This window comes from Lonchura striata, chromosome 19, assembly GCF_046129695.1.
Source record: "Lonchura striata isolate bLonStr1 chromosome 19, bLonStr1.mat, whole genome shotgun sequence".
Taxonomy (NCBI): Eukaryota; Metazoa; Chordata; class Aves; order Passeriformes; family Estrildidae; genus Lonchura; species Lonchura striata.
This window is the reverse complement of record NC_134621.1, coordinates 11,441,827-11,466,769: the sequence shown is the minus strand read 5'-3', so window position 1 is coordinate 11,466,769 and position 24,943 is coordinate 11,441,827. Positions and strand designations below refer to the sequence as shown.

Sequence of the window (24,943 nt, the reverse complement as noted above, 5' to 3'; positions counted from 1 at the left end):
TGACACACCTTGGGACCAAAGACTTTCTCTTCATTGAATGTCTTTCCAGTGGTTTCATGGCTGAAACTTGTAAATTAGCTTGTTTCTCTCTCCTCTGTCCTCACACAGGTCTTTTCCAATGTCCAGAGACTTGCCCAGGCCTTTATAGACCTTTACTCAGCTGGGAACATGCTTTTCCGCTCCTGGCTTGCCCAGGTGTATTGTTCACCCCACAGAGAATCCTGTGTTTTTATAGACTTCTCCCTGGGCCCCATCCCAGTGCTGGACGGGCAAGGGGATATGGCAGCCGTGCTCCCAGCCCTCTGCAAGACCATGGAAAGTTTCCTGGAAAGCTGGAAAAGCTTCATGAATGCCAAGCGATGTGAGCATTTCTACCTGAACTACTACAGCGCGGAGCAGTTGGTGTACCTGTGCTCAGAGCTGGGCCGGGGCAGCCCCAGCCAGGCTGCCCTCATGATGCTCTCCTTCCTCAACCCCCGCTGCACCGAGCAGGATGTCCTCGCAGCCCTCGGAAGCCAGGGGCCTCCCAGCTCAGGCCAGGCTGTTTCTGACTTCCAAGTGCTGCTGGATGGGGAGAGGGACCTGAGCGCCCGGCTGGAGCGCATCTGGGAGTGCTACATGAGCAACATGGGCTCTTTCCTCCCCAACTGCCTGGACATGGATACACTGGGCATGTGGCTGAAGAACCTGGCCAGCAGTGGCACGGAATGTGTCACCAGAGACTTCCCTCAGGACCTGCTCTGTGTGGGTCAGCCCAACCTCATCATGTGCCCTCGCTCAGAGGTGCTCAGCTCTGCCCTGGCCATTTACATGAACAGCCCTGAGCAGCCCCTTCCCACCTTTGATGAGGTGCTGCTGTGCACGCCCCAGACCAGCGCAGAGCAGGTGGGGCTGTTCCTGCGCAGGTGCCTCATTCCCTGCCAGGGTGGGGGCAAGATTTACACCATGCTCTATGCGGATGAGCTGAGCTACGACGTCAGCCGCAGGGCAGAGGAGCTGTTCCAGCACCTACAGTGCTACAACGGCTCCTACAGGCTCATCATCCTGTGCAACTGCGAGCGGGAGAACAGCTACCTGCCCTCTGCCTTCAGCCACTGCAAGGTGCACATGATTCCCCAGAGGTCACGGGCAGAGATCCAGCAGTACCTGCAGCGCCACTTCCGTGTGGCTCAGCCCTCCAGCTCGGCTGCGGCCGTGTTCAAGGAGCACATGTGTGTTGGGATTGTGTCCTCCAAAAGAGCTGGCATGGGTAAGATGGCATGTGCAGAGTGGGCTCTGTTGTGAGCTCAAATGCAGGGTGGGGTTCACCTTGCCAGGTTTTGTGTCCAAGATTTAAGTGTCTTGGTCAAAAAGAGCAATTCCAACTGGTCAGTGCAGGGAGGTGAAAGCTCAAAGTCACCATGTGCCCTGGTTTGACTTTAGAAATAAGCACAAAATAGAATAGATTCAAGTCCTAATGGAGAGTAAAGCTTCTCTCAGACAGAGGAAGGAAACTAAACCATATGGATAACAAGAGCAATGTGTTGGATTCCAGGCTCCAGCTCCTCAAACCAGATTTAGACTTTCTTCTGGAATGCCTTTTAGGAAGATCCAGATATTTTAGGGCATGGGGTACTTAAGCATTTTATTTCCTTTTGTCTATTACGGTCTATTATTAATGCCTATTATTAATGTGATATATCTGATATTGATGGCTTTAATTCTTGTGGTGTTTTTAATAACAGGGAAATCTCTGTATGTGAAGAGGCTGCATGAGAGACTGCAAGAAGAGCAGCCTGACTGCACAGAACTTCTGAAAACCATCAGACTGATTGAACCACAAGTGGATGAAGATAAAGTGCTAAAATCTCTCCTGCCTTTTCTAAAGAGAGAACACCAAACAAAGCCCATGATATTCCATTTTGATATCACCTCCTCAGTGAGTACATCCCTCCCTCCCACAGCTGCCTTGTCCTACAGGTCCTGCATGGATCCCTGCAGGAGTTTTCTTTAAAGCTCTTGTTTCTCAATTTCCCTAGCGTGTGTTCTCTCATTATTGTGTAAGCAACAAAAATGCCATCAAGGTGATTCAACTCTGGAGCAGTTGCCCAGAAAAGCTGTAGAGTCTCCACCTTGGAGACATTAAAAACCTGACTGAATGTGGCCCTGGGCAGCCTGTTCTAGCTGGGCCTGCTTTGAGCAGAGAGCCTTCCCACCCTCAACTGTTCTGTGTAGTTGTGATGGGTAAATAAAGAGGAAGTGCCTTGGTATCTCTCCTTGTGATAGGTGCAGCGTGGAATTCCAGAGTTTCTCTTCAAGCTGCTGGTTTTGCAGTACCTGACAGATAATAATGGCAATATGTGGCTACGGCAGAAGAGTCATCTGTACATCATTGAAATCCTGGAGGTGTCCCCAGTGCCAAAGAAAGCAGCCAGACCTGTACGTGCCAGCAATGCTCCTTTTCTGGGAATTTCTCAGTCACTTTGCGCATGTTTGTATGTAGCTGTGGTGAGCTGTAGAGACTGTAAATGTAAACACAGCACAGGATTTCCCTGTTTCGTTGGGGGTGTGCTGTATCCCATAACAAACTGGTGTCCCTGGTGTTGTATAAGGTGACGCTAACACCAGACAGCAAATTAGGCCTGTCTAATTTCCTTGGGTTGGTGATTTCTGAAGGCATGTTAATCTAAGCCTCACTGCCCCCACTGTAACGTTTATAGGACACATAAAAATGCAAAATCTAATCTCCCTCATGTTAATTTGCATGTTTGAAAGTAGAGGAATATTTATATGCAGCTGTAAGAACAGAATATAGAAGTGACTGGAATAAATACTAGCATTCTTGGGCTTAGTTTTCTTTGAAGTAGCCCTGAGAAAGGGGCTGGAGGTGATGCCTGGCTCATTTTCCTGGAAGGAAAATGTAGGAGGGAATAGGATTGCTTGGTGCACTTTAGGTGGAAGAAGGGATGCATGGGGAAAAAGCTGGCTCCTGTTCCTCGGTCTGTGGTTTTAGGCAAAGAGACTGTTAAGAACAGATGAACTAAGCTGATGAAGTGTGTGGCTACAGCTCTGTGATCACCTTTTATTTTCTTTTTATCTTCTCCAGAAGTCAGTGAGCCAGAAGTATCACTTCTTGGATGTGTTCCCTAAAATAACCTGCAAGTCTCCCAAAGAAGTGCTAGAAATGGAGACACTTGGGAACCATTCTGGGGATGTGGGAATGGACAAGGAGGAATTTTGCAGTGAGGCTTTCCAGAGACCCTTCCAGTACCTGAAGAGGTTTGACCAGGGCTGTGACCTGGACACGTTCTGGTACGAGGCACTCTCGGTGGAAGGCAGCCCTGCAGAATGTCTGCAGCTCTTCCTCCTGCACTGCGGGGTCATGGATCCTTCCTGGGCAGAGCTCCGCAACTTCACCTGGTTCCTCAACATTCAGCTGAGAGACTGCGAGGCTTCTGTCTTTTGCAACCCTGACTTTGTCCAGGACACTTTGAATGGTTTCAAGAACTTTGTGGTTGGATTCATGATTTTAATGGCACGGGATTTTGCAACGCCCTCCCTGAGCATTTCTGACCAGAGTTCAGGAAGACAATCCTCCCACCTGGAGAATGTCGCGGAGGAAGATCTGCTTCCTTTCCGCATCAGGAAGAAGTGGGAGGCAGAGCCTCATCCCTACCTGTTTTTCAATGAGGATCGTGTGTCCATGACATTCATTGGTTTCCACTTCCAGCAGACCGGGAATCGCATTGATGCCATCAATCCTCTGAACGGGAATGTCATCAAGAAGGACATCATGACTGCCCAGCTGTTCCAGGGCTTGTTAATGCAGAGGGTTCCCTTCAATGTGCCCTTCGATCAGCTGCACCGCGAGGAGAAGCTCGAGAGGCTCTGCATGGTGCTGGGGCTCCCCTTCGTGTTTGACCCCGACGAGACGTACGAGCTCACCACAGACAACATGCTGAAAATCTTGGCCATCGAGATGAGGTTCCGCTGCGACATCCCGGTGGTCATCATGGGAGAAACAGGCTGTGGGAAAACCAGGCTGGTGAAGTTCCTGTGCCAGTTACGCAGAAAATTGTTAGAGGTGGAGAACATGAAGCTTGTCAAGGTTCATGGAGGTACCACTGCAGAGATGATCTATGCCAGGATCAGAGAAGCAGAAGCCCTGGCTAAATCCAACAAGGAGCAGTATGGGTTGGACACCATCCTCTTTTTCGATGAAGCCAACACGACAGAGGCTGTGAGCAGCATTAAGGAGGTTCTGTGTGACCGCACGGTGCAGGGGAGGCCTTTGGCCTCTGGCTCTGGCCTGCGAATCATTGCAGCCTGCAATCCCTACCGGAAGCACACGGACAGGATGATCCAACGCCTGGAGCTGGCTGGGCTGGGCTACCGGGTCAAAGCCGACGACACCCAGGAGAAGCTGGGGTCCATCCCGCTGAGACAGCTCGTGTACCGGGTGCACGCGCTGCCGCCCAGCATGATCCCACTGGTGTGGGACTTCGGGCAGCTCAACGACTGCATGGAGAAGATGTACATCCAGCAGATCGTGCAGCGCGTGGCGGAGCAGCTGCCCATGGCTGGGGACGAGGTGAAGACGGTCACAGAGGTGCTCTTTGCCTCCCAGCAGTACATGAGGCAGAGGGACGACGAGTGCAGCTTTGTCAGCCTGCGGGACGTGGAGCGCTGCATGGAGGTGTTCAAGTGGTTTTACAGGCACAGCCAGTTGCTGCTGAGGGAGCTGGAGAAGTACCTTGCTGAGAAGAAAGCTCCCAAGGGCAGCAGTGACAGAAACGGTGTCATCTGGTCTTTGGTGCTGGCAGTCGGGGTCTGCTACCATGCGTCCCTGGAAAGGAAGGAGCCATATAGAACTGCCATCAGCCAGGTCCTCCCAAAGCCTTACGATACCCAGAAAAAGATTTTGGAAGAAATCACCCTGATGCAGGACTTATTCCTGAGTGGGGTGCCACTCCGGGATACCATAGCAAGGAACTTGGCCTTGAAGGAAAATGTCTTCATGATGGTCATCTGTATTGAGCTGAAAATCCCTCTTTTTCTGGTCGGGAAGCCTGGGAGCTCCAAATCCCTGGCAAAAACCATTGTGGCCGATGCTATGCAGGGCCAAGCAGCTCACTCCGATCTGTTCAAGGACCTGAAGCAGATCCATCTCGTGTCTTTTCAGTGCAGCCCCCTCTCCACTCCAGAGGGAATCATAGGCACTTTCAAACACTGTGCTCGATTCCAGGAAGGGAAGAACTTGGAGGAGTATGTATCAGTGGTGGTTTTGGATGAGATTGGGCTGGCAGAAGACTCTCCCAAAATGCCCTTGAAGACTTTGCATCCACTTTTGGAGGATGGCTGCATAGATGATGTCCCTCTTCCTCACAAAAAGGTTGGCTTCATTGGGATTTCCAACTGGGCTTTGGACCCTGCAAAGATGAATCGAGGCATCTTTGTGTCTCGTGGGGATCCCAGCAGAGAGGAGCTCATCGAGAGCGCAAAGGGCATTTGCTGCTCGGCACGTGGGGCTCTGCAGAAGGTCGAGCAGTATTTCCATCACTTTGCAGTTGCATATGAAAACATTTGCAAGGCCCAAGACAGGGAGTTCTTTGGTCTGCGTGACTACTACAGCCTCATAAAGATGTTTTTTGCCTTAGCTAAGAGCTCCAAAAGCGAGCCCACGCCTCAGGACATCGCCGCAGTGATTCTTCGTAACTTTGGTGGCAAAGATGATGTCAATGCCTTGGAAATATTCACTTCCAAATTGCTAGAAAAAGGGGAGATACGTGCTCATGATATCAGTAGGATAGAGCTGATCAGACAGAACATTTATAGCAGTGCTGAGGATGGGGATTGCAGGTACCTGCTTGTGTTGACTGAGAACTATGCTGCACTGCAGATCCTCCAGCAGGCTTTTTTCACTGCTCGACAGCAGCCAGAAATCATCTTTGGCTCCAGTTTTCCTAAGGACCAAGAATACACCCAGATATGCAGGAACATCAACCGAGTGAAGGTCTGCATGGAGACTGGCCAGATGGTTGTGCTCCTCAACTTGCAGAACCTCTACGAGAGCCTCTACGATGCCCTCAACCAGTATTACGTGTACCTGGCTGGGCAGAAGTATGTGGATTTGGGGCTGGGCACGCACCGGGTGAAGTGCCGGGTGCACCCTAAGTTCCGCCTGATCGTCATCGAGGAGAAGGAGGTGGTGTACAAGCACTTCCCCATCCCACTGATCAACCGGCTGGAGAAGCACTACCTGGACATCAGCACCATGCTGGACAAGAGCCAGAGGGAGGCTGTGCAGGAGCTGGAGCAATGGGTGCAGGAGTTCACGGCGGTCAACACAGAGGAGCACTTCATCAGCCAGCAGCAGTACCACCCTGCAGACGTGTTCGTGGGCTACCACGACAACACCTGCGCCTCGCTGGTGCTGCAGGGCACGCAGCGCCTGCGCCCGGCCTGCGCCGCCGCCGAGCTCCTGCCCCGCGTCACCGAGCAGGCACGGCTGGCCCTGCTCAACTGTGCCACCCCCGACGCCGTCATCCGCCTCTGCAACTCCGCGGGGGTGTTCATGGCGCACTCCCTGGCCCAGACCTACTTCAGGCAGCAGCAGCACACGTCCTTTGCCGATTTCCTCGGCGCCCATGTGCGTGCGGCGGCCGGGCCCCAGACCGCCTTCACCGAGGTGAGTATGGGGTGCTGCCAGCCCTCCTGAGCCCGCTCAGCTCCGCGTGCCAGGCCTGCAGCATGGCACCGCCTGCGTGCGCCACAGCGCCGGGTGGGCAGAGCTGGTGGCAAATAAACCTTGGTTTTGGGGTGCAGTGCAGCTCCACAGCAGGCTGGCAGCCCTGCGAGCACAGGTGCTGCATTGCTGCCCCTCTCTCCAGGTCACCACCTTCTCACGGCTGCTCACCAGTGCCGATGCTGCCTGCCTGGAGAGGGAGGTGCAGGGCAAGGCCCAGAGGCCCCAGATCCTGTTCCTGCAGCAGTTTGACACAGAGTACTCCTTCCTGAAGGGCATCCGGTGAGTCTGGGCTGGTGTTTTCCTGCTTGAAATGGGCTGTCAGCTGTGGGGAAGGTGCGTGGGCAGAGCATTTGGAGTAGCACATATGGAAAAGGGAGGCTGGGCTGGCTGTGCCCAAATATCTGCTGATAAGGGACAAACTTTATCAGCTCTGTCACATGAGATGAGTTTTTGGTGTTTTTTTTTCTCCTGCTGAGGCAGCCAAAGCTAATGTGGAATGTACCAGTGACTGGTTCTGTGGTCTTTAATGTTTGATCTTTATACTCAGTGACTTCTGTTAAATCTCTCTTTCACTCTTCAGGGATTTCCTGGATTCTACTTCAGGAAATAAAGTCCTCATTATTCAGACAGACTTCGAAGATGGCTCTCGGGATGCCCAGCTCATTGCCTCAGCCAAGTGAGTTGGGTGTGGAGTGGTTCAGTTTGGCCTGGACGCTCCTCCCTGTGTTTGGTTATTGGTGCTTTTTGGGGATCTCACACTCAGGAATGTGCCATCCTTTATTCTGTAGCAGAATGAATCTAAATGCACTGATTGTATTTCAAATAATCCATAACCCAAGTCAGAGTAAATTAAGATAGGTGAAATGAGCAGATAATCCCCTTTGAAGTGTGAATTCTGGCTGCTGGCTGCAGAATTCCTGAAGAGCTGAGGGTCATGGGATAATTCAGGGCACAGCTGGAGGTGGCAGCTCAGCACCACAGCTGGGAGGAAGGAGTGGGAGTCACCTGTGTCTGTTCTGGGAGAGGGCACGTGTCCTCTCTGAGGAAAGACTCATGGCCATGGGCCTCTGTGTGCCTTTGCTCTGCCAACAGCATATCCTCTTTGCTGCAGGTACACTGTTGTCAATGAGATCAACAAGGTGGACCTGGGGGAAGTCTCTGTCTTTGTTTACTTTATCATGAAGCTTTCCCGGCTGGAAGGAGGAAAATCCTACGTGGGATTCCATGGAGGTGGGTGTGCCCATCTGTCCCTTCAGGCAATCATTTCTCTTGCTCATTGCTCCTTTAAATGCTGAGAAGCTGGACTCAGTGTGTCCTGCAGGTTGTCAGAGCTGCTTCCCTGTCCCACAGGACTGCTCAGGGGATCACCTGGCAGTCCTGGCTGGGAGCACCTTGCCTTGCCTGTTGACAAGACAGGTCCCTTTGCTGACATGTCCAGCAAGATTCCTCTGGGTCTGGGGGCTTCTGAGAGCCTCAGAACCTTGAAGCTGTCAGGCAAGGGACATGTGCAGCAGCAGGTTCTGAGGGCAATGTGCTTTCCCCTCCTACAGCGAGAGGTGAGAGTTAGTGACCTCTGAACATAACCCAAGGGGCTGGCAGGTAATTCTGGGGAAGCTTCTCTGGAAGAACAAGCTGCAGGCTGGGAGTGATTCCTTGTGGTTCTCTGCCTGTAGGGCTGTGGCAGTCTGTGCACATCGATGACCTCCGCAGATCCAAGGACATGATCTCTGATTTGACAGCCTTGCAGAACCTCACCATCAGCCAGGTGTTCTCTCAGGATCCAGGTGCAACCAGAGGTGAGCTGTGTGCTGGGGAGAGAGGGAGCTGTGGTCTCAGACTTGGTACTACAGGAACTGATGCCTGGCACAACGTATCTGATGACTTTCCCTGTTCAGCACCTGATTTTGGGGGGGTCACCACTACTACAACTTTAGATCATTAAGCAAGCTAATTTGGTATTTTTCCCTTTTCTTTTTGACGAAAATGTGGCATTTTCACTGCTCAGCAGCTTGAGTGTTCTGTCTCAGCACAGGAGGCAGCAGATGCTGCATGGCAGAGACTGACAAGGATCTTTCTTTCCCCTCAGCTTTTTCTTAGCCTTTTTCCTGTCACCACACTGCCTGACAGGAGTCAAGGAGAGCTTAAGGCATTAGCTCAGTGTCACATTTTTCCAGCTCCTGCTGCATGAAGCCTGACAGCCTGAGCAGCTGTGGCTGTGTTTGAGAGGTGAATCTCAGCTACTCATGCAGGTGCTAATGGGTCTCTGACAGATGTTCTGCTGCTCTGGGATGCAGTTGCTAAAATAAACTCTGATCTGACTGATGCAGGAGTGCACTGCTGCTTTCTAATAAAAATTCTACACCTTAGCTGCAGCTCTGCCTGCCAGTGGAGAAGCACAGCAGGAGGAGATGGAGGTTGGAACACCAGTGCCAGGAGCAGAGCACCATGAGGTCAGTTCAGAATACATTTGTTTGCCTCTCAGCTGTCACTGTGACTCTCTGCTCTGTCATCCATGGGTGCAACATACCTTTTGTGTCTCCCTTCACCTGAAACCAACAGCAATATTTGCATCATGAATGTTACTGATCAGACATAAGTTCCTCCTCCCCACTGCCCAGTCAAAATCAGCATCACTAAAGAAAGAAATCATTCTAAGGACTCTGTAATTCCTTAGTCATTTCAGTCTTCTGATTTTTAAAAATCAGCTCTAAGGGTTTCTGTTGCCTATCTCCTCCTGGAGGTGGGAGCTGTGGTCCTGAGCTTCACTCCAGGTGGAGCTGGGCTGGCTGAGGACTTGGCTGTGCTGCAGCCACATTCACACTGCCTCGTGTGCCCCTGGCAGCCTCAGCTGGACTTGCCCAGCACCAGGGACATGGAGCATTCCCCATATGGGCAGATTTTCCCTGGTCATGTTGATTATTTCCACTTCTTTCCTCAAACTGCTGAATCTTGCCCCTGCAGGAATCTTAACCCAGTACAAATGCTGTGTCACAGGCCAGTTTGAAAGGGCCACGGAAGCTGCATCATGTTCTTGATGGCAAAAGAGCTGAGAATTGCAGCCTGAGCTGAGGGGAGCTGGGAGCAGGGATGCCAGGCAACAGGCCCTCTGAGGGAGCACTGGAACCCTTTCCAAGGGAGTGCACTGGAGACAGGAGGGTCACTCCAGGGGAATGACCTTGTTTTCCTGGGCAGGGGGAGATCCTGGACACCACTGTGCTGCTGAGGACCTGTGTGCAGAGTGCTGTGGGCATGCTGCGGGACCAGAACAAAGACCTGAGTCGGAGCAGGAGGAGGATTCAGGTTCTGCTTGGCCTTTTCTCCAAAGAGGATGAGCTGAAAGGTGTGTGCTGCAGGGAGTGTCCCTGGACACCTGGGAACCACCAAAATAGTCAGTCAGGTCACTGGGGATCTAGAGGCCCTTGTTATGGTGCAGACAAGGGGGCTCTCCCAAGAATGTGTGTCCATGTTCCAGTGTGTGGGTGGGATGTAGGGCTTTTCTGCTGTTCAAGTGGTGGCTCTTTGGCTGTGCTGGCTGGTTTTTTTTCCCTCATTGGCCAGTTTTTGAAACAACTGTCAAATGCTATACTTGGTGGATATTTGGGTACAAGCTAATAGAAAAGAAAACACAAGTTCCCTGTTGTTTTGTAGCCTCTTTCCTGAAGATAACCAAGACTCGTCTCTCCAGCCTGTTGAAGAAGCAAGAAGAAAATTCCCTTCACCCAGAAAACTGGGTGCTTCGGGAGGCTTCCAATCTGAGTGCTCTGCAGGAGGCAGGTACCTTCAGGTGAGGACAGCAGCACTGCCTTGTCACCTGCAGCCTCCCAGGAAGGGTCTGCAAGTGGCACCTGTGCAGCAGAGACAGCAGCTTTGTATAAGCTGAACATTTACAGTGGCAGTCTCCAGGCTGTGCTGGAAACTCTCTGAAGGCAATTTTAGCCTCTCCTGGGGAAGGGTGAATTAGAGCTGAAGGGGCTGTACTGGGACAGGGATACACAAGTGCTTGAGTGGAACAGTGGGATTACAGGTGAGCCAGGAGTGAGTGCAGGGTTTTTTTGGTTTTTTTTTGTGGTATTCTTTCCCATAAAGGCAGCCTTAGGGTTCTGTCACATGCAAATGTCAGCAGCTATTCAGGGCAGGCATCTCCTGTTTTGCTGATGGTGTTGCTCACATTCCCTCTGGGTTTCTCCATCTCTCTCTCCCCAAAGGCACACCCTGTGGAAGCGAGTGCAGAAGGTGGTCACTCCCTTCCTGGCTCTCCTGATCGCTGTCATAGACAGGAATGGCAATCTGGAGCTGCTGGCTAGGCCAGAAGCAAAGTGGGTGACAAACCTGTGGATGTTCATCTTCAGTGACTCCAAATTCCTCAGTGTCCCTCCCGGTGTGGGGAAGAGCAGGTGAGCCCAAGGGAGCAGCAGGAGGGCTGGGCTGGGCTGGGCTGGGCTGGCAGCACTGGGAGCAGCCCAGCACTGGCTCTAACCCCTGAGGCAGAGGGATACTGTTTGTTGGCTGCTCCAGGAGGGCAGGAGGGCACTGCTTACAGTTGTCTGTTCTCCTCAGAGTCCTGCAGTTCCCTCCCTTTCTCTCTCCCATCCCTCCTAGGGCTCAGTTGTTTTCTGCAGCCTCTGCCTCTGTTGTCTGCACTGTGCTTCCCAGACAAAGCCCTGTGCATTAATGACCTTTTTACCCCCAGCCCTCAGCCAGAGATAATCCTGGTGCAGAACAACATGATGGTATCTGCTGATGCTGGGAATAAGATGCCCTTCAGCTGGAGGATAAAGGAGTACCTGGAAGAGATGTGGTTGGAGGCTCAGTACATCCAAAACACTGAAGGTGAGAGCCTGGCTTCAGCATCTCCATCCACTGCCCTTTGAGCTCTGGTTTGTTACTACTGTGCTCCTCCTGTCACTGGAGTCACCTTCAGTCCCTCTGTGCTCCTGAGTGCCAGCAGAGTTCTGTGCAGGAAGCTTTTCTTTGTGCTTCTCACCATTCATCTTTCTCACCTGTTCTGTGCCCTTGCATTCGAAGTGCTGTGGAGCAGCCAAGAGTTAATGACAAGGTGGGATTCCAGAAATATGACACAGGTGCTGGGCTGACAAGGCCTGGCCTGAGTCCCTCCTCAATGCCCTGGCTGAGGGGAGTTCTGGATACATCAGTGATTAATGAGGTGTCAGTGTCTCTAGGATAGATGCTGTGTCCAAGCCAGCTTCCTCCTAACATCCAGCTTTTCTCTGCATCCTCGTTTTCCAGGCCATGCTGAGAAGTTTGTGGAATACTTCCAGAAAACTGCCCTGGGAAAATTCATCTCTGCTCTGACCGAGGAAGAAAGGCAGAAGCTCTTTGAGTGCTACATCACAGACTTTATTGTCCTGACTATTGGTGTGTCCTCCCAGGAGGAGCTGCAGGTCAGGGGCTGCAAACACTTTGGATGGGGAGAAGAGTGTGATGCCTGTGAATGTGTCCTTCTGAATGAGTCCTGCCTTGGGGAAAATGCCCCTCTGAGACAGCCCAAGAGCAGGGGAACCCCCAGAGCAGACCACTGAACACTGAGGTTACTCAGAAAGCACCTGTATAAATTTAGATATTTAAGGCTGTCTTTGTAGGGAAGTGATTCTCATCTTTCAGAGAATTTTGCCAGGATTTCCAGTACAAAATGAATTATAGAAGTACTTTCTCACCTTTGGTTTTCTGTGTTCCACCCCTGCAGTGTCTGCGTGTGGCATTCATGTCCTGCGTTGAGGAGTGGATGGAAGAGTCCCCCTGGAGAAAGGAGCTGGTGCCCTCCCTGCCCTGGGCTCACCTGGCACACAACCAGTTCAAGAGCCGCCTGCAGAACTTCTCCAGGATCCTGGCTGTGTACCCCCATGTCATTTGCTACCTCCTGAACCAGCAAGGCTGCAGAGTTCGACGCTCTGAGATGGTAGAGTCACTCCCTCAGCCCTGGCAGGGAGCTCTGTCTGCACTGAATTAGCTGCTGTTCAGTCTCCTTTGGATTTCAGTGACAGCAGAGGGGGAAGCAGAGGCTCGGGTCCCTCAGAATTGGGAATGATCTGCTGTGTTGTTATTGCTACAAGCAGGTTTTAAAATAGTTTGCCCTGCTTTTGCATTAGTTAATAGGACATGCTAATGAGCCAAGCCACAAACATGAGAATTGCAGAGTTTAAGATAATCAAGTAGGACATTATTCAGTAGAACATGTGCTGTAGCAAACCAGACAGAGAGCCCCAGGTCCATAAGTAATTATGAAATGCAGCTGTTGTCTCCCCTGGCCCTGTGTGTGTGCAGGTTCTGGATGTGCTGGCTGCCATGGTGTGTGCTGAGGAGCTGGAGAATCAGGTGCAGACAGCCTCCCCTGAGCTCTGGCTGCAGAGAGTGAAGACCCTCCATATGCCCATTGAATTCCTGTGCAAAGAAGAGGGTGCCCAGCGCAAGGGCAGCTGCTGCCATCAGCTGCTGAGGGAGCTCAAGTAGGTACCAAGTTCTGCCTCACAGCCCTGCTGCTTTGCCTGGTGGTGCTCTGTGGCACTGGGGCCGTCTGAAGCTGTTCTGGTGCTGCTTTTCTCAGGCTTTGCAAACCTTTCCAGGTCCCTGCTGGGCTCAATTACATACCAAGCAGCAAGAACCACTTTTTTCCCCCTCATCTCCTGTAGATTCTCTCTCTAAATTTGGCAGTATCATCTGGTGCATTCCATCTGGGTTCAGGGGTTATTTAAAACTCTCCTCAGGCTCCTGTTAACCAACAGTGTCTCCCCACTTCATTCTCTGTGCATATGGACTCAAGAGATGGGGAAGTTCACTGCATCTTGTGTTTTGGAAGAAAGCCCAGAGTGCTACCCCAGTTTCTCACAGACCTTGTTTAGTTTTATTTGAAGTGAAGAAAGTGTAGCTAATTGTGATGGATATTATAAAATTTTTTTGAGATAGAAGTTAGAGGTGTGAGAAGGTGTGTGCAGTGGTGCTGGTCCTGCTGCAGAGCAGCCTCCAGGCCAAGTGCTTGAGCCCCCTGGGTGAAGTGCTGGAATGTTCTGTCCTTGACAAAAATCCCTCTGGAAAGCCAAAGTGCAAAGCAAGTGAGAAGTGCCGGAGAGCTGTGGAGGGGAGCACGAGCAGCAGTGAGCCCCTGGCTCCCTGGCTGCCATTCCTGCTGTGGTGGCAGCCTGCTGTCCCCCACAGGGCCTGCTGGAGCCGTGTGTTTGCCATGGCACTCTTTGTGGAACATGTCTTGGTGGGCATCCACGCCATCATGCCAGAATTTGAGAGTTTGGTGAGAAAATACACTTTGCTTCTTGCCAAGGTGAGCAAAGCTGCGATTTCACCTCTTCCCTCTTCTGCTGATCACGGGAATTCTGGTCTCAGGTGTTGCAGCCGAGTCACTGGGCTTTGTCCTTTCCCTCTGCAGTGTTTCCAGCTCGATTCAGACATGAAGTCTCATCCAACCTTTGCTGCAGTGCTGAAAGTGCTGTGCCAGTGCAAGAACGAGGTCAGCAGGAGGCTCTACAGGTACTGACACTGGGACAGGCTGCAGGGCCCAGCAGGGTCATTGCCTGTGTTTCCAGCACTCTTCTGGCAGTGCTGCATGGAGTGCAGTGAAAGCCAAGGGAAGAGCAATGACCCTGTTTGGTTCTGCACCCTGAGCTGAGCAGTGAGCCAGCTCTTGGTCTAGCTGCAGCTGAATGTTTTGTTCAAGGCTTTTGGGGAGGCAGCATGGGAGCAGCTATGTTCATTGCTGTTTCTGGATTCCAGGAATGGTCTGGAGCCATGTCCCATCTGCCTGGGAGAGCCAAAGGACCCCATCTGCCTGCCCTGCAGCCACGTGTTCTGCCACAGGTGCATCAGCCTGTGGCTGGTGCCAACACAGATGTACTGTCCCTACTGCAGGGTTGTTGTGGAGGATCAGGAGTTAACTGTCTCTGAGGAGCTCAGGTACTCCAGCCACCCTCTCCAAGCTGGGAGTGTTGGGTGGGGAGGCTTTGTGAGGAAATTCTCAACTCTGAGGTTGTCAACACAAGCAGAGTGGGGGGTGAACTCTGCTTCATCCCTCTGGAACTGAACAGGTCCTGTCCATTCTGTTTGAAAAAAGGGGAAAGCTGCCTTGGCCTCTGTAAAAACATGCAAATCACAGAATTGTTTGGGTTGGAAGGGACCTTAAGAATTATCTCATTGGGAAGGCTGAAGAGTATCTCCCTTTGGTGACTTTTGCCTGTGCTGGATTCCTGCATGGTTTAAGAGGTTTAAGAGGTTCTGTGGTTTCCCCCTCCCAGAGCTGCCATAGCAAAGAAGGCCCTGTTCCGGCAGAGGTGCAATAATTTCTTCATTGACATGGTCACCACTATGTGCTTCAAGGACAACGAGCCCCCTGAGCCAGAGGTGATCCAGAGCCTCCTGGATCTGCTGTTTGTTCACAGAAGCTTCGAGAAAGACTCAGGTGAGCTCCCTTCACCCTCACACTGTCTTATAGAGCTGTATCTGTCATCACCTTCTCTCATGTGCCAAACCTGTCCTTCCCTTGTCTGCACAGATCACCCTGCTGTCTACACAAAATTCCTGTCCCCATTTAATGATGAGGTGGATGAAACTCCCATCATCCGCTCTGTGATGCTGAAGCTGCTCCTGAAGTACAGGTGAGCACAATCAGCTGAGGGAGGTTAGGCCAGGCCAGGTTCAGCTCTGTTCCTCATCAAACCCATCCCATTGTTCTCCTCACCTTCCTGAGTTTCATTGAATCTCACATTTGCCACAAAATCTCACAATCTTTGCATTAGTCATGAAACTTGGCTGGCTTTCATGGGGCTTGTGGTGCAGTGTGAGCAGCCTGTGCAAGGTTTACCTGGCTGTCCCTCACTAACCCTGTGTGCTGAGGTTGAATGCCTGCCTGCTGCAAGGTGGCTGAGTAGTTGCTCTGGTCTAGGTCAGCAAAGCAAAACTCCTCGTTCACAGATATTTAATCAGGACTGATCCTGTGTCTGCTCCACAGACCTCCTCATCCCCACAACCCTCCCAGCCTCCCTTTACAGCAGGGCACAAAAGCCCCTTCTCAGGTGTGACCACCTCCTGAACCAGGATGCCTCTTGCCCTGAAGTGCTCATTGAGCCCTGCTGATGGTTAAAGCCTGGCTCATTGCCAAATGTCACCTGCAAAAAATGGCACAAGGGCTTCTCCATCTTGCAGGTGGATCCAGAGTGACCCCACCTGTGCCACAGCCAGCTCTGGCAGCTGTGCTGTGATTTAGAGCAGGGGCAGTTCTGTCAGCGTGGCAGCTGTGTCAGGGACGTGTCTCTCTCTTCTGTAGCTTCAATGAGGTGAAAGATGATGTGCAGCGTTACCTGTCCCAGGTGGAGCACAACGAGCTCCTAGAGAAAAATGACAAAAAAGAGCTCTACTTGCTTTTTGTCAACTGCTTGGAGGTAAGAGCTGGGCCATGAAACTCTTGTAGCCAAAACCAGAAATTCTTCTGCAGTTCTAGGTCTGTTTCTTGTGTATGTAGCTATTTTTCCAGTTAGAAAGCCCAAAACGAGTTGATATCAAATCCCAGCTGGGTAATAATTAGCATTGACTCCATGATTCCGGAAGGCTGTTCAATCACTTTATTATCTGTACTTATGAAGAAACCTATTGCTTTTATAGACAGTTATGATACAGGTGGACCTAATTGGCCCTTTTATTAAAACATCATCACCATTGGCTAATTAAGAAACCACCCTTTGGTAAACAAATCTCCATAACACATTCCACATGTTCACAACAACAGGTGCAGCAAGTGAAGATAAGAATTGTTTCTCATTCTTTTCTCTGACCTTCTCACAGCCTTCCCCAGCACCATGCCTGGGAAAGTTGTGCCTCTTTCTGTGGCCAGAGAACTGCTGTCATACACCTGGTCAGAACTTGCACTCAGGAATGAGCCTTGCTTTTCAAGGAAAGGCTTGTGTGTCTTTGCAGTATTACATAAATTCTTTCCCTTGGACAAGTGTCTGGGTGTTAAACCTCAAACTCCAGCACAGGATTGCAGCAAACAGGGCCTTTCTCATGGCAGCAGCCCACTGCTGAACTGCCTTCTTGTTGCCACAGACCCTTAAATTACTGTGCAGAACTTAAATTATTATGCCTTTTGGATTGCTCCCTTTCTTCCTCTTGCATAACTTTCAGGACTTAAGACAACTTGAAACCAATGTGACAGCTGGGGAGAGGTTTTATTACTTATAGGGTTCTTTTAGGTGACTTTGTAGTTAAAATCACCATTTGTGTCCTTTCTAAGGGACAGACAGGTAGAGCTTGGCATCTTGGAACATGGCATGTGTGTTATTCACAGTCTGCTCATGGCTCTTGCTTATCTCCAAGTTTGGGGAGTGTGGGACAGCTGGGGCACATCCTAAAAATGGTGTTTGGCAGAGGTAGGTTTAGGGTGGGGGCAGTGGCAGTAGGGTGGAGGGTGCAGGGATGGTTTGGAGGGTCAGGGATGGTTTGCTGTGCTCATGGCAAGGTGGGCTGGAGGCCCAGGGATGGTTTGCTGTGCTCAGGGATGGCGGCACAGGGGTGGCTGAATGAGGTGTCTCTGCCACTCACCAGTGTTCTGGCGTCTCTCTAGGATTCCATGTGTGAAAAGTCAGAGGACAGCCTGGAATATGGGCATGGAAACAGGCTGCCTGAGGCCAGAGCCTTTCCAGAGAACTACCTCCCAGCCAGCAGCAGAGAGGCTCCCCAGGAAGCCTCTGTGGAATACCTGCAGGCCGTAGCTGAGGTGCGCCTGTGCCTGAGCAGGGCTGCAGAGCTCATCTTCCACTTGCAGCAGCACACACGTGAGTCTGATTGTTCTGCTGGCAGCTGGAAATTCTGGATGCAGGGCAGCTGGGCTGGACACTGTCAGTGCCCTGAACTCTGCTAGGACCTGTTTTGGTGCATGGCCAAGGAGACCAGCAACTCCCTTTTCCTTGGGGTGTCAGTCAGTGTCTGTCCCCTGTACCAGGTGTTACAAGTGCTCTGTAACTGGTAGCAAGGCTGTGCTGGTGACCCCAGTGTACTTTCATGGCAGTTAGCACCTGTGGAAGGAGATTTATTTTGTTCTCCTGATGCTAACAGTGAGATTTATTTAGAGCCCACTAAATTGAACTTTAAAGCATAAATGCTGTTTGAGACCCAGGACTGTTGTAAGGGTTATTGTTTTATATGAATGACAGCTCTGCACAGCTAGAAGGGATTAAGAGTTTATATTGATGAATTTATATCTTCCCTGTCAGAGAAATGAATCATTGTCTGAAATCTGGCTGAGGAGATGCTCCAGACAACACCCGAGGAAGGGAGGGCTCTGAAGTTCTTCTGTGTAATAACACAGTACTAATAAAGGGACTTGGTGCTACGGCTGGGTCAAAAGTTTTACAAGGTGGGATGTGCTTTTGCCTCTTTGTTTTAACTTCTTTTTTGCCCTGCAGAGCCAGAGCAGATGAAGGAGAAGCAGTGTTACCTGAAGAATGTGAAGAAGTTCTGCAGCCTCGCCAGGAACGACTGGCACCGTGTGTACCTGGTCAGGAGGATTGCCAGCCAGTACGGGATGGAGTTTGCTCAGAACTTGGTCACAGAGCCACAGTTCAGCTGGGTGTTCCCAGCAGAAATTCTGCAACAGGTAGACGAGAGGCATCTCCTGGTCATGGGTCTGGTCTCCTCTTTGCCTTCAGTTTGTGCTGCTTTGAGGTGTTCCTAGTGCTGTGTGGCTCTTGGAGGACAGGCCAGAGTGGCAATGGTTGGGAAGTGTCTTGTCCTGGCTCTCTGGTGAATGGAGTCTCTCCTGGCAGTACCATGTCTGCTGCTGCTGCTCTGGGGTGCCTGAAATGCCCCAGAGCTCAGGAGGAAGAGAAGATTCTGCCTCCTCCAGCTGGCTGTTCCCTTGGCAGGTCCAGCACAGCCAGTCCAACCACATTGACCGGTACCTGGTGTGTGGGGAGCGGTACCGGGCCCTGCGCGACGCCGTGGGACGAGCCATGATGGAGGGCACGGCCCAGGGGCTGCTGGAGGCCCAGCAGGTACAGCCCAGTCCTCCCCCCAGCCCCCTGCTGGGTTTGCATGGCCCCAGATCGGCTGTGTCCCTGTGAGCAATGGCTGTTCCCAGCACCTGGGGGCCTTTGCTGGGAGATCACTGGGGCTTGTGCTCAAGCACGTTTTCTTTACTTTCCCACCTGCACATCCCATCACTGTAGCTGGGGCAACTCAAGCCTGGCCCCTGCCACATCCTTGGTTCTTCCCTAGGCCTCCAGCAGCCCCCCAGCTCTGGAATCTGCCCACCTGCTCCTGGCCATCTTCCGAGAGGTCACTGCCCTGTACGGGGATGCAAGCCTTCGTCCTAAGCAGCAGGTAGGACACTCCCCTTTGGCAGCCTGTGACAAACCTGCTTTGTGGGTAAGGGTGAAGGGCATCTAAATCAGTGGCAGAGGAGCTTTTGCCCCAGCCAGGGTGATGGCCCAGGTGAGCAGACTGGGGAGGTTTTCAGAGCAGGTAACCCAGCGTGGGAAGCAGCTGCCAGTGCTCTCCACTTGGATGGGTGCAATATCCTGATGGCTTTAGCTCTTTCCAATCTGTACTTTCAGCAAACAGAGGCGATGACTGAGTTCATCCAGAGCTGCCAAGTGCTGAATTCTCCTGAGCTGCAGGACCTTGCAGTTGCCCTGGTGAGGAACGCCCTGCCCGGGCTGGCCGTGGAGCCGTGGGGCCGCAGCCAGCGGGGAGCCCTGGTGGAGATGGCTGTGCATGTGGCTGCTGTGCTGCTCTGTGGGCACAGCCCTGTCCTGCAGCCCCTCAGGAACCTGGCCTTCCAGCCACACAGCATGCAGGTAAGGGCACGGAGCTCAGGTACACTTCAGCACCTCCCTGGCTCTTGCCTGTATCTGCTGGATCCCCTTTCTCAACAGCAATTCTCTGACTCACTGGTTGAGCTGTGAAACACTGGCAGGGATTATTTTAGTGCTGTTGGGGTTAATTAGCACAACACCAAGATCTGGCCTGGTATCTTTCAAGGCACCTCTCCATCCTGAGCAGTATGAAGCAAATACCTTTGCTGATATTTGGGTGAGCAAGGCTGAGAGCAGCTGGCAGCTCTCACTGTACCGACCTGTCTGCTCAGAGAGCTCTGGCTCCTCAGCAGGGGGAAGGAGCTGCTGCTCTGCTACTCCTGGCTACCAAGCTGTAAGGGAACATGCTGGTATGCACCAAGGTGCATAAGCAATGCACCGCAGGATGTCTGGAGAGTGCACATGCACGTATTAACAATATTGACAGTTCTAAGAGTGGGTTTTCAAAGGTGAATTTGAAAATCTGCATCTGTGTCACCTGCCTGACCTCTGCTCTCAGATATCACTTGTTCAGCAGTGTGAACAAAGAACCAGTGAGTGACTGCTACAGGACAGAGCTGATTCACAGATCCTTTTGTGACTGTTCTCCCCTTTCCCTCCTCAGCACTCGTTTCTGCCCACGATGCCTGAGGACATCATGGCTCAGGCGAGTTCCTGGGTGAAAATGCATAATCTGAAGTGGTACGGTGAGTGCTGCTGGCTGGCTGGGGAAGGAATTCCTTGGGTATGGAGAATGAAACTGTTCCAAAAGTTAGAGCAAACACACTCCTCAGCACAAGTTATCCGTGGTAAATCCTGATCTGTAGACAGTTTGTGTGGGTGATGTGCCAAAGGACATCCAGTGCTGTTTAGTCTTCAGTCTGCAGCTGTTCACAGAGCATGAGGGGGCACAAAGACAACACAAACAGAGTGTGAAAGGAGAACTATTCCACCTTCCTGGCCAGCTTTGTCTCTGCTTCCCCCAGCTGGACCTTTCTGAAGCAGGGAATGGGGGGTGAGAGCATTCCTGCCCTCAGCAGCAGAATCTGTCAGGCTTTGATTCCTTGTTTCTCAAGGCAAAGCAGCACTGAAAAATTTCTTGGCTTCCTGCGTGGGCCTGTCAGTCCTTAGGGCTTTGGGATAGTCAGGACTTTTGATTAGATTGTCAGCATATTTATTGCTCCAGGATGATGGTACCAATGAAAGGGAATAACAGGGGCTGTATAAATCTGTCTTAGAAGTATCCTATTTGTTTTTCTCTTCCCAGCATGTCCCAATGGCCACTTCTGCACTGTGGGAGAGGTAAGAATTTGGGACTGGTGGGTATTTAAGCAGACAAAGTTTTCAACAATAAACTGTTTTATTTACTGGTTTGAATGTTCTGATGCACAGAGTTCCACCTCTAAACTCGATATTATTGATAATTTTATCATTGTCATGTAAAATTTAGAATCCCCCTAGCGTTTATACCATAGATTGGGAAACATCGGGCCAAGGCCCAGTTTGTAGCAGGGTTTGAATTAGAGATTGGATTTTGGTTTCATTCTCTTTCTCTGCTGGAGAAGCTGTTGCTCTGGAATTCAGTATTTTCCTGTTGCTTTTCCCAGTGTGGATTGCCCATGGAAACGAGCCGCTGTCCCGACTGCCACGTCCCCATTGGAGGCACCAACCACATACCCGTGCAGGGCTTCCAACAGTCCAGGTGGGCTTTCCTTCAGTACCTTTGCAGTGCTAAATGATGTAGGACTTGCCTGTGGTGCCCTCAAAGGCCAGAGGTACCAACCACTTCATGCTGCTCTCTGGAATGTTTGAGGGGATGTCCAAGCAGGAGTAATCAGGCAGCAAAACCAAAGAAATTTGGTTTTCTGTGCACAAACTGACTGGAAGCCTTCGCTCCCCTGTGGCACTTTGAATTGGCAGCTTTTATGGTATTCAAAGACATTATGGGTCAAAAAGGCATTGCTGGGTATCAGAGATGCCTTGTATGGTTTTTTGTCTAGGTAAAAAAAAAACCCATATATGCACTTTCCTACAGCATTCGTGAAGACAGAACGCAGACTGGCCACATCCTTGGAGATGTTGAGCACAGGAGGACACTGGGAATGTCTGACCGGGGCGTGTCCCCCGTGGTCTTTGTGCTGCTCCGTTTGCTCACTCACCTGTCCATGCTGCTGGGAGCCTCCAGAGACCCTCAGGTATCTTCCAAAAATGCTTCCAAGGGTCACACAAAGTGTAGGGAAACCTTTGTATGCTGCTAATCCTTTCATCATATTGCCAAGTGACCAAGGCAGTCTGTCTGGATGACCCAAATTCCCTCCCTCCTTGCCCAGGAGGGATTTTGGTTAATTCCTGCACTTCCATGCAGGCACATCCACCCATCCCTGCCTTGAGGGGCGCAGATAGCAGGAATCCCACAGGTGGGGGTGCCTGGCAGGACTGAGCTCTGTGTGCTTTGAGCTTCCCTGGATGTTTTTGGCTGTGCTCAACTCTTGCCTTTGTTGTCTTTAGTCCCTGGAAAGCATAATCAAGCCAACAGTGAAGAACATGGTGAGCTTCCTGCAGCAGCATGTTCAGGAAGACTTGGCACAGCTGACCAGGATTTTGGGGAAGAGTGTGGATGACGCTATCAACATCCTGCACCTGGTGCTCAGCAGCCTCCTGCAGGCCCCCCAGCAGCAGCCAGGCCAATGTAAGAAAAGCCACCTGTCCTATCACACCTGGGGCTGTGTTTGAAGGGCTGTGGCCATGCAGCCACCTTGCTGACAAACCCCTTCACCCCTAAACATCAGCAGCTGAGCTGAAGAGGAAACTAGAGAGTTTGAGGCTTGTTTCTTACTGTAGGGAGGGAAGAATCTTTGGCTGTTTGCTTCTTTCAGTCGAGTATGTGGGGTTTACAAGGTTTGGTGCAGTCAATAACTCTGAAAATGAATTATTGACAAAACAACGTCATGACAGATGGGCAGAGCTTGCAGCTCCTGAGCAGGGCTGCTCTTCCAGCACACAGCTCGTGTTCTGTGCTGCCTCTCAGTGACTCCCAAAAGCTCTTTGGGAGAAGAGGGATGGCACAGTGGGGTTCTTGGTGGGGTCTGGAGTCACTGTGGCACAGAGACATTTATGTGTAACTAGCCCACATTTGGAGTGTGGGACAGCACCAGTCCCAAGTATTCCAAGCTTCAGTCTGTCATTGGACATGGTCTGACCTAGGACAACCTGTTCAATATTTCTGGGGTTATGAAGGAGTTGTATAAATGTCCCCATCATTCACATGAAGCTCCTGGAGACCTGGATCACTCTGTGGTGTTTGGGTGTCACTCTCCAGCTGGAACAAGATACCCAGTTAACTTGTGGCACCTGTGAATCTGTGCTTTCTTTTCACTGAAATATTGCAGATGTATGAGGTGAAGTATTCCTGTTGCAGGGCTGGTGCACTTTGATGATTTTCTCTCCACCAAGAAGATGAGAAACAAATGGGAAGAAATTGTTGCAAACACAATCATTGTTCCTGAATTGGAGGTGAGAAAATCAAGGATTAGCCACCTTTATTCCACCTGGAGAAATGGGAGCCTGAGACTGGAGTTGTTCTAGGATGAATTTGTATAGCTGGAAAAGCAGAAATGGCTTAGCTCAGCTGAGGGTATTTCACAATATCCAGTAACGTATTATATTTTTAATGCAGGATTTGGATAAAAAGCTTCTGAAGTTAAACCAACAGATACAAGAGGATGAGAGAATCTCCTCCAACCCCATAGTGAAAATAGTGTATGGGGACCCAGCTGCATTCCTGTCCCAGCTGCCAGGGGACAGCCACATCCACCACTCCAAGATGTGGAGCTGTCGCAGGAGGGTTTCCGTGGAGAACCTGGGCCACGTTGTGCAGCAGAAGAATGCCAAAGACACCGTCCCTGTCCTCTGGAAGTTCCTGCAGAAGGTAGGGGTGGCACAAGGGTGAGAGCCTGGGATTGCTGAGGACTAAACCATGTTTGGATTATCTCAGTACTTGCTATGATTTAGAGAATGAACATGGAAGATATTGTTGTCTTTTAAACATTTAAGAAGTAATTCCATAGAAGTATTCCCAACTGGTTTGTCCAAGCACAGCCTTACCCACAGGTTCCCATTCCTCTTCCAGGAAAGTGAGCTGAGGCTGGTGAAATTCCTACCAGAGATTCTGGCTCTGCAGAGAGATTTGGTGAGGCAGTTCCAGAACACAGCAGAGATCAAACACTGCTCCATCAGGGAATTCCTCAGGGAACCCCACTCAGGTGAGGAGACTATGCCAAAATTGTAATTAATGAAAAAGAAAGTGCTGGATTGTCCACTTGAAAGTGAAGGGGAAACTCACATTTTCCTTTTAACTCTCACCCAAATGAACTAGAGATTGGATAGGCTGGAAAAGTTACCAGATGGCTTTAAAGGTAATTAAGTACAGGAGAATTCTTTATGGGGAGTGGGAGCGCTGTGCACTGCAGCAGTGGCTTTGTTGGCATTTTAAGCTCAGCCCTACAGCAGGGTTTGCTTCAAGTGTGGAATTAATGTTTTTCCCTTCCTTTCATGAAGTTTGTGGCAACTCCTTCAATTGTATTTGAGCACAATTACTGATGCTTTTAAGTACTTACGAAAAGTACATAAAGATCATGCAGGAGCAGGCAATAATGGAAAAATAACAAACTGAGCAAATTACTCAATTTGATACCTTTAGAAAGGAGTTTGGTGTCTGTTTAGTCTCTAGAGCAGTTGCCTAGAGTTCAGTGGTGCACTCTGAAGATCCTTGTATTGGAGAGTTTCACCAGGAAAAGGTGTTTAATGGATTTATCTTTTTGTTGGTTCTCAGATGTGATGAGGGACCTGTTAGAGAGGAGAGTGAATGTGTTTCTGTCTGTCTGGAATAAGCTGAGGAGCTCCCTGGACACCAATGGTGAGCAGCTTCTTTCCCAGCCCTGTTCCTCCACCGCTCTTCATTCTGATTTCAGTTCCCATCACTGAAGCTGAGGCATATCCTCAAAACTGGCCTTGACTATTGAATTTTAAGAATCTAGGTACAAGGGGAAGGATTTGTTTCTCTGTTGTAGTAGTGTCACCTGAACTTGTTGTTCCCTTCTGTGCTTGTCCCTAATGCTGAGCGCGTGGCTTTTCTCAGGCTCGGTACCTCCTGCCCTGGCTCAGCCTGGGCTGCTCTGAGCCTTCTCAAACACTGCTGTCTGTATTTCAGGGGAAATCAAGCTGCCTAAAGGCTACTGTGATGCCGAGCTGAGCCTGGAGAGCAGGCTGGAGGTGCTGCTGCCGCGGCGGCAGGGGCTGGGGCTGTGCTCCACGGCGCTGGCCAGTTACCTCATCGGGCTGCACAACGACTTGGTGCACTCCGTCAACATGCACACCAAGGAGGATGACAGGTGTGCTGCTGCTCCGC

The 24,943-nt window shown here is 51.0% G+C and overlaps 1 protein-coding gene across 1 annotated transcript in view; it reads left to right on the top strand.

The window, feature by feature from the left end:
• Positions 1-24,943, top strand: part of RNF213 (ring finger protein 213) — a 45,843-nt gene that overhangs the window by 18,178 nt on the left and 2,722 nt on the right. The window contains exons 24-60 of the mRNA XM_021534191.2: positions 109-1,249; positions 1,725-1,918; positions 2,266-2,418; positions 3,086-6,667; positions 6,870-7,006; positions 7,308-7,403; positions 7,839-7,957; positions 8,401-8,523; positions 9,095-9,177; positions 9,920-10,067; positions 10,376-10,511; positions 10,933-11,121; positions 11,418-11,557; positions 11,975-12,129; positions 12,432-12,644; positions 13,010-13,191; positions 13,898-14,018; positions 14,124-14,224; positions 14,468-14,647; positions 14,986-15,149; positions 15,243-15,345; positions 16,014-16,128; positions 17,307-17,517; positions 18,148-18,338; positions 18,607-18,735; positions 18,959-19,063; positions 19,297-19,539; positions 20,162-20,243; positions 20,804-20,838; positions 21,144-21,238; positions 21,572-21,731; positions 22,045-22,225; positions 22,955-23,049; positions 23,213-23,464; positions 23,666-23,798; positions 24,368-24,451; positions 24,746-24,926. Coding sequence (XP_021389866.2) covers positions 109-1,249; positions 1,725-1,918; positions 2,266-2,418; positions 3,086-6,667; positions 6,870-7,006; positions 7,308-7,403; positions 7,839-7,957; positions 8,401-8,523; positions 9,095-9,177; positions 9,920-10,067; positions 10,376-10,511; positions 10,933-11,121; positions 11,418-11,557; positions 11,975-12,129; positions 12,432-12,644; positions 13,010-13,191; positions 13,898-14,018; positions 14,124-14,224; positions 14,468-14,647; positions 14,986-15,149; positions 15,243-15,345; positions 16,014-16,128; positions 17,307-17,517; positions 18,148-18,338; positions 18,607-18,735; positions 18,959-19,063; positions 19,297-19,539; positions 20,162-20,243; positions 20,804-20,838; positions 21,144-21,238; positions 21,572-21,731; positions 22,045-22,225; positions 22,955-23,049; positions 23,213-23,464; positions 23,666-23,798; positions 24,368-24,451; positions 24,746-24,926 — 9,752 coding nt within the window. The remainder of the gene's footprint in view (positions 1-108; positions 1,250-1,724; positions 1,919-2,265; positions 2,419-3,085; positions 6,668-6,869; positions 7,007-7,307; positions 7,404-7,838; positions 7,958-8,400; positions 8,524-9,094; positions 9,178-9,919; positions 10,068-10,375; positions 10,512-10,932; positions 11,122-11,417; positions 11,558-11,974; positions 12,130-12,431; positions 12,645-13,009; positions 13,192-13,897; positions 14,019-14,123; positions 14,225-14,467; positions 14,648-14,985; positions 15,150-15,242; positions 15,346-16,013; positions 16,129-17,306; positions 17,518-18,147; positions 18,339-18,606; positions 18,736-18,958; positions 19,064-19,296; positions 19,540-20,161; positions 20,244-20,803; positions 20,839-21,143; positions 21,239-21,571; positions 21,732-22,044; positions 22,226-22,954; positions 23,050-23,212; positions 23,465-23,665; positions 23,799-24,367; positions 24,452-24,745; positions 24,927-24,943) is intronic.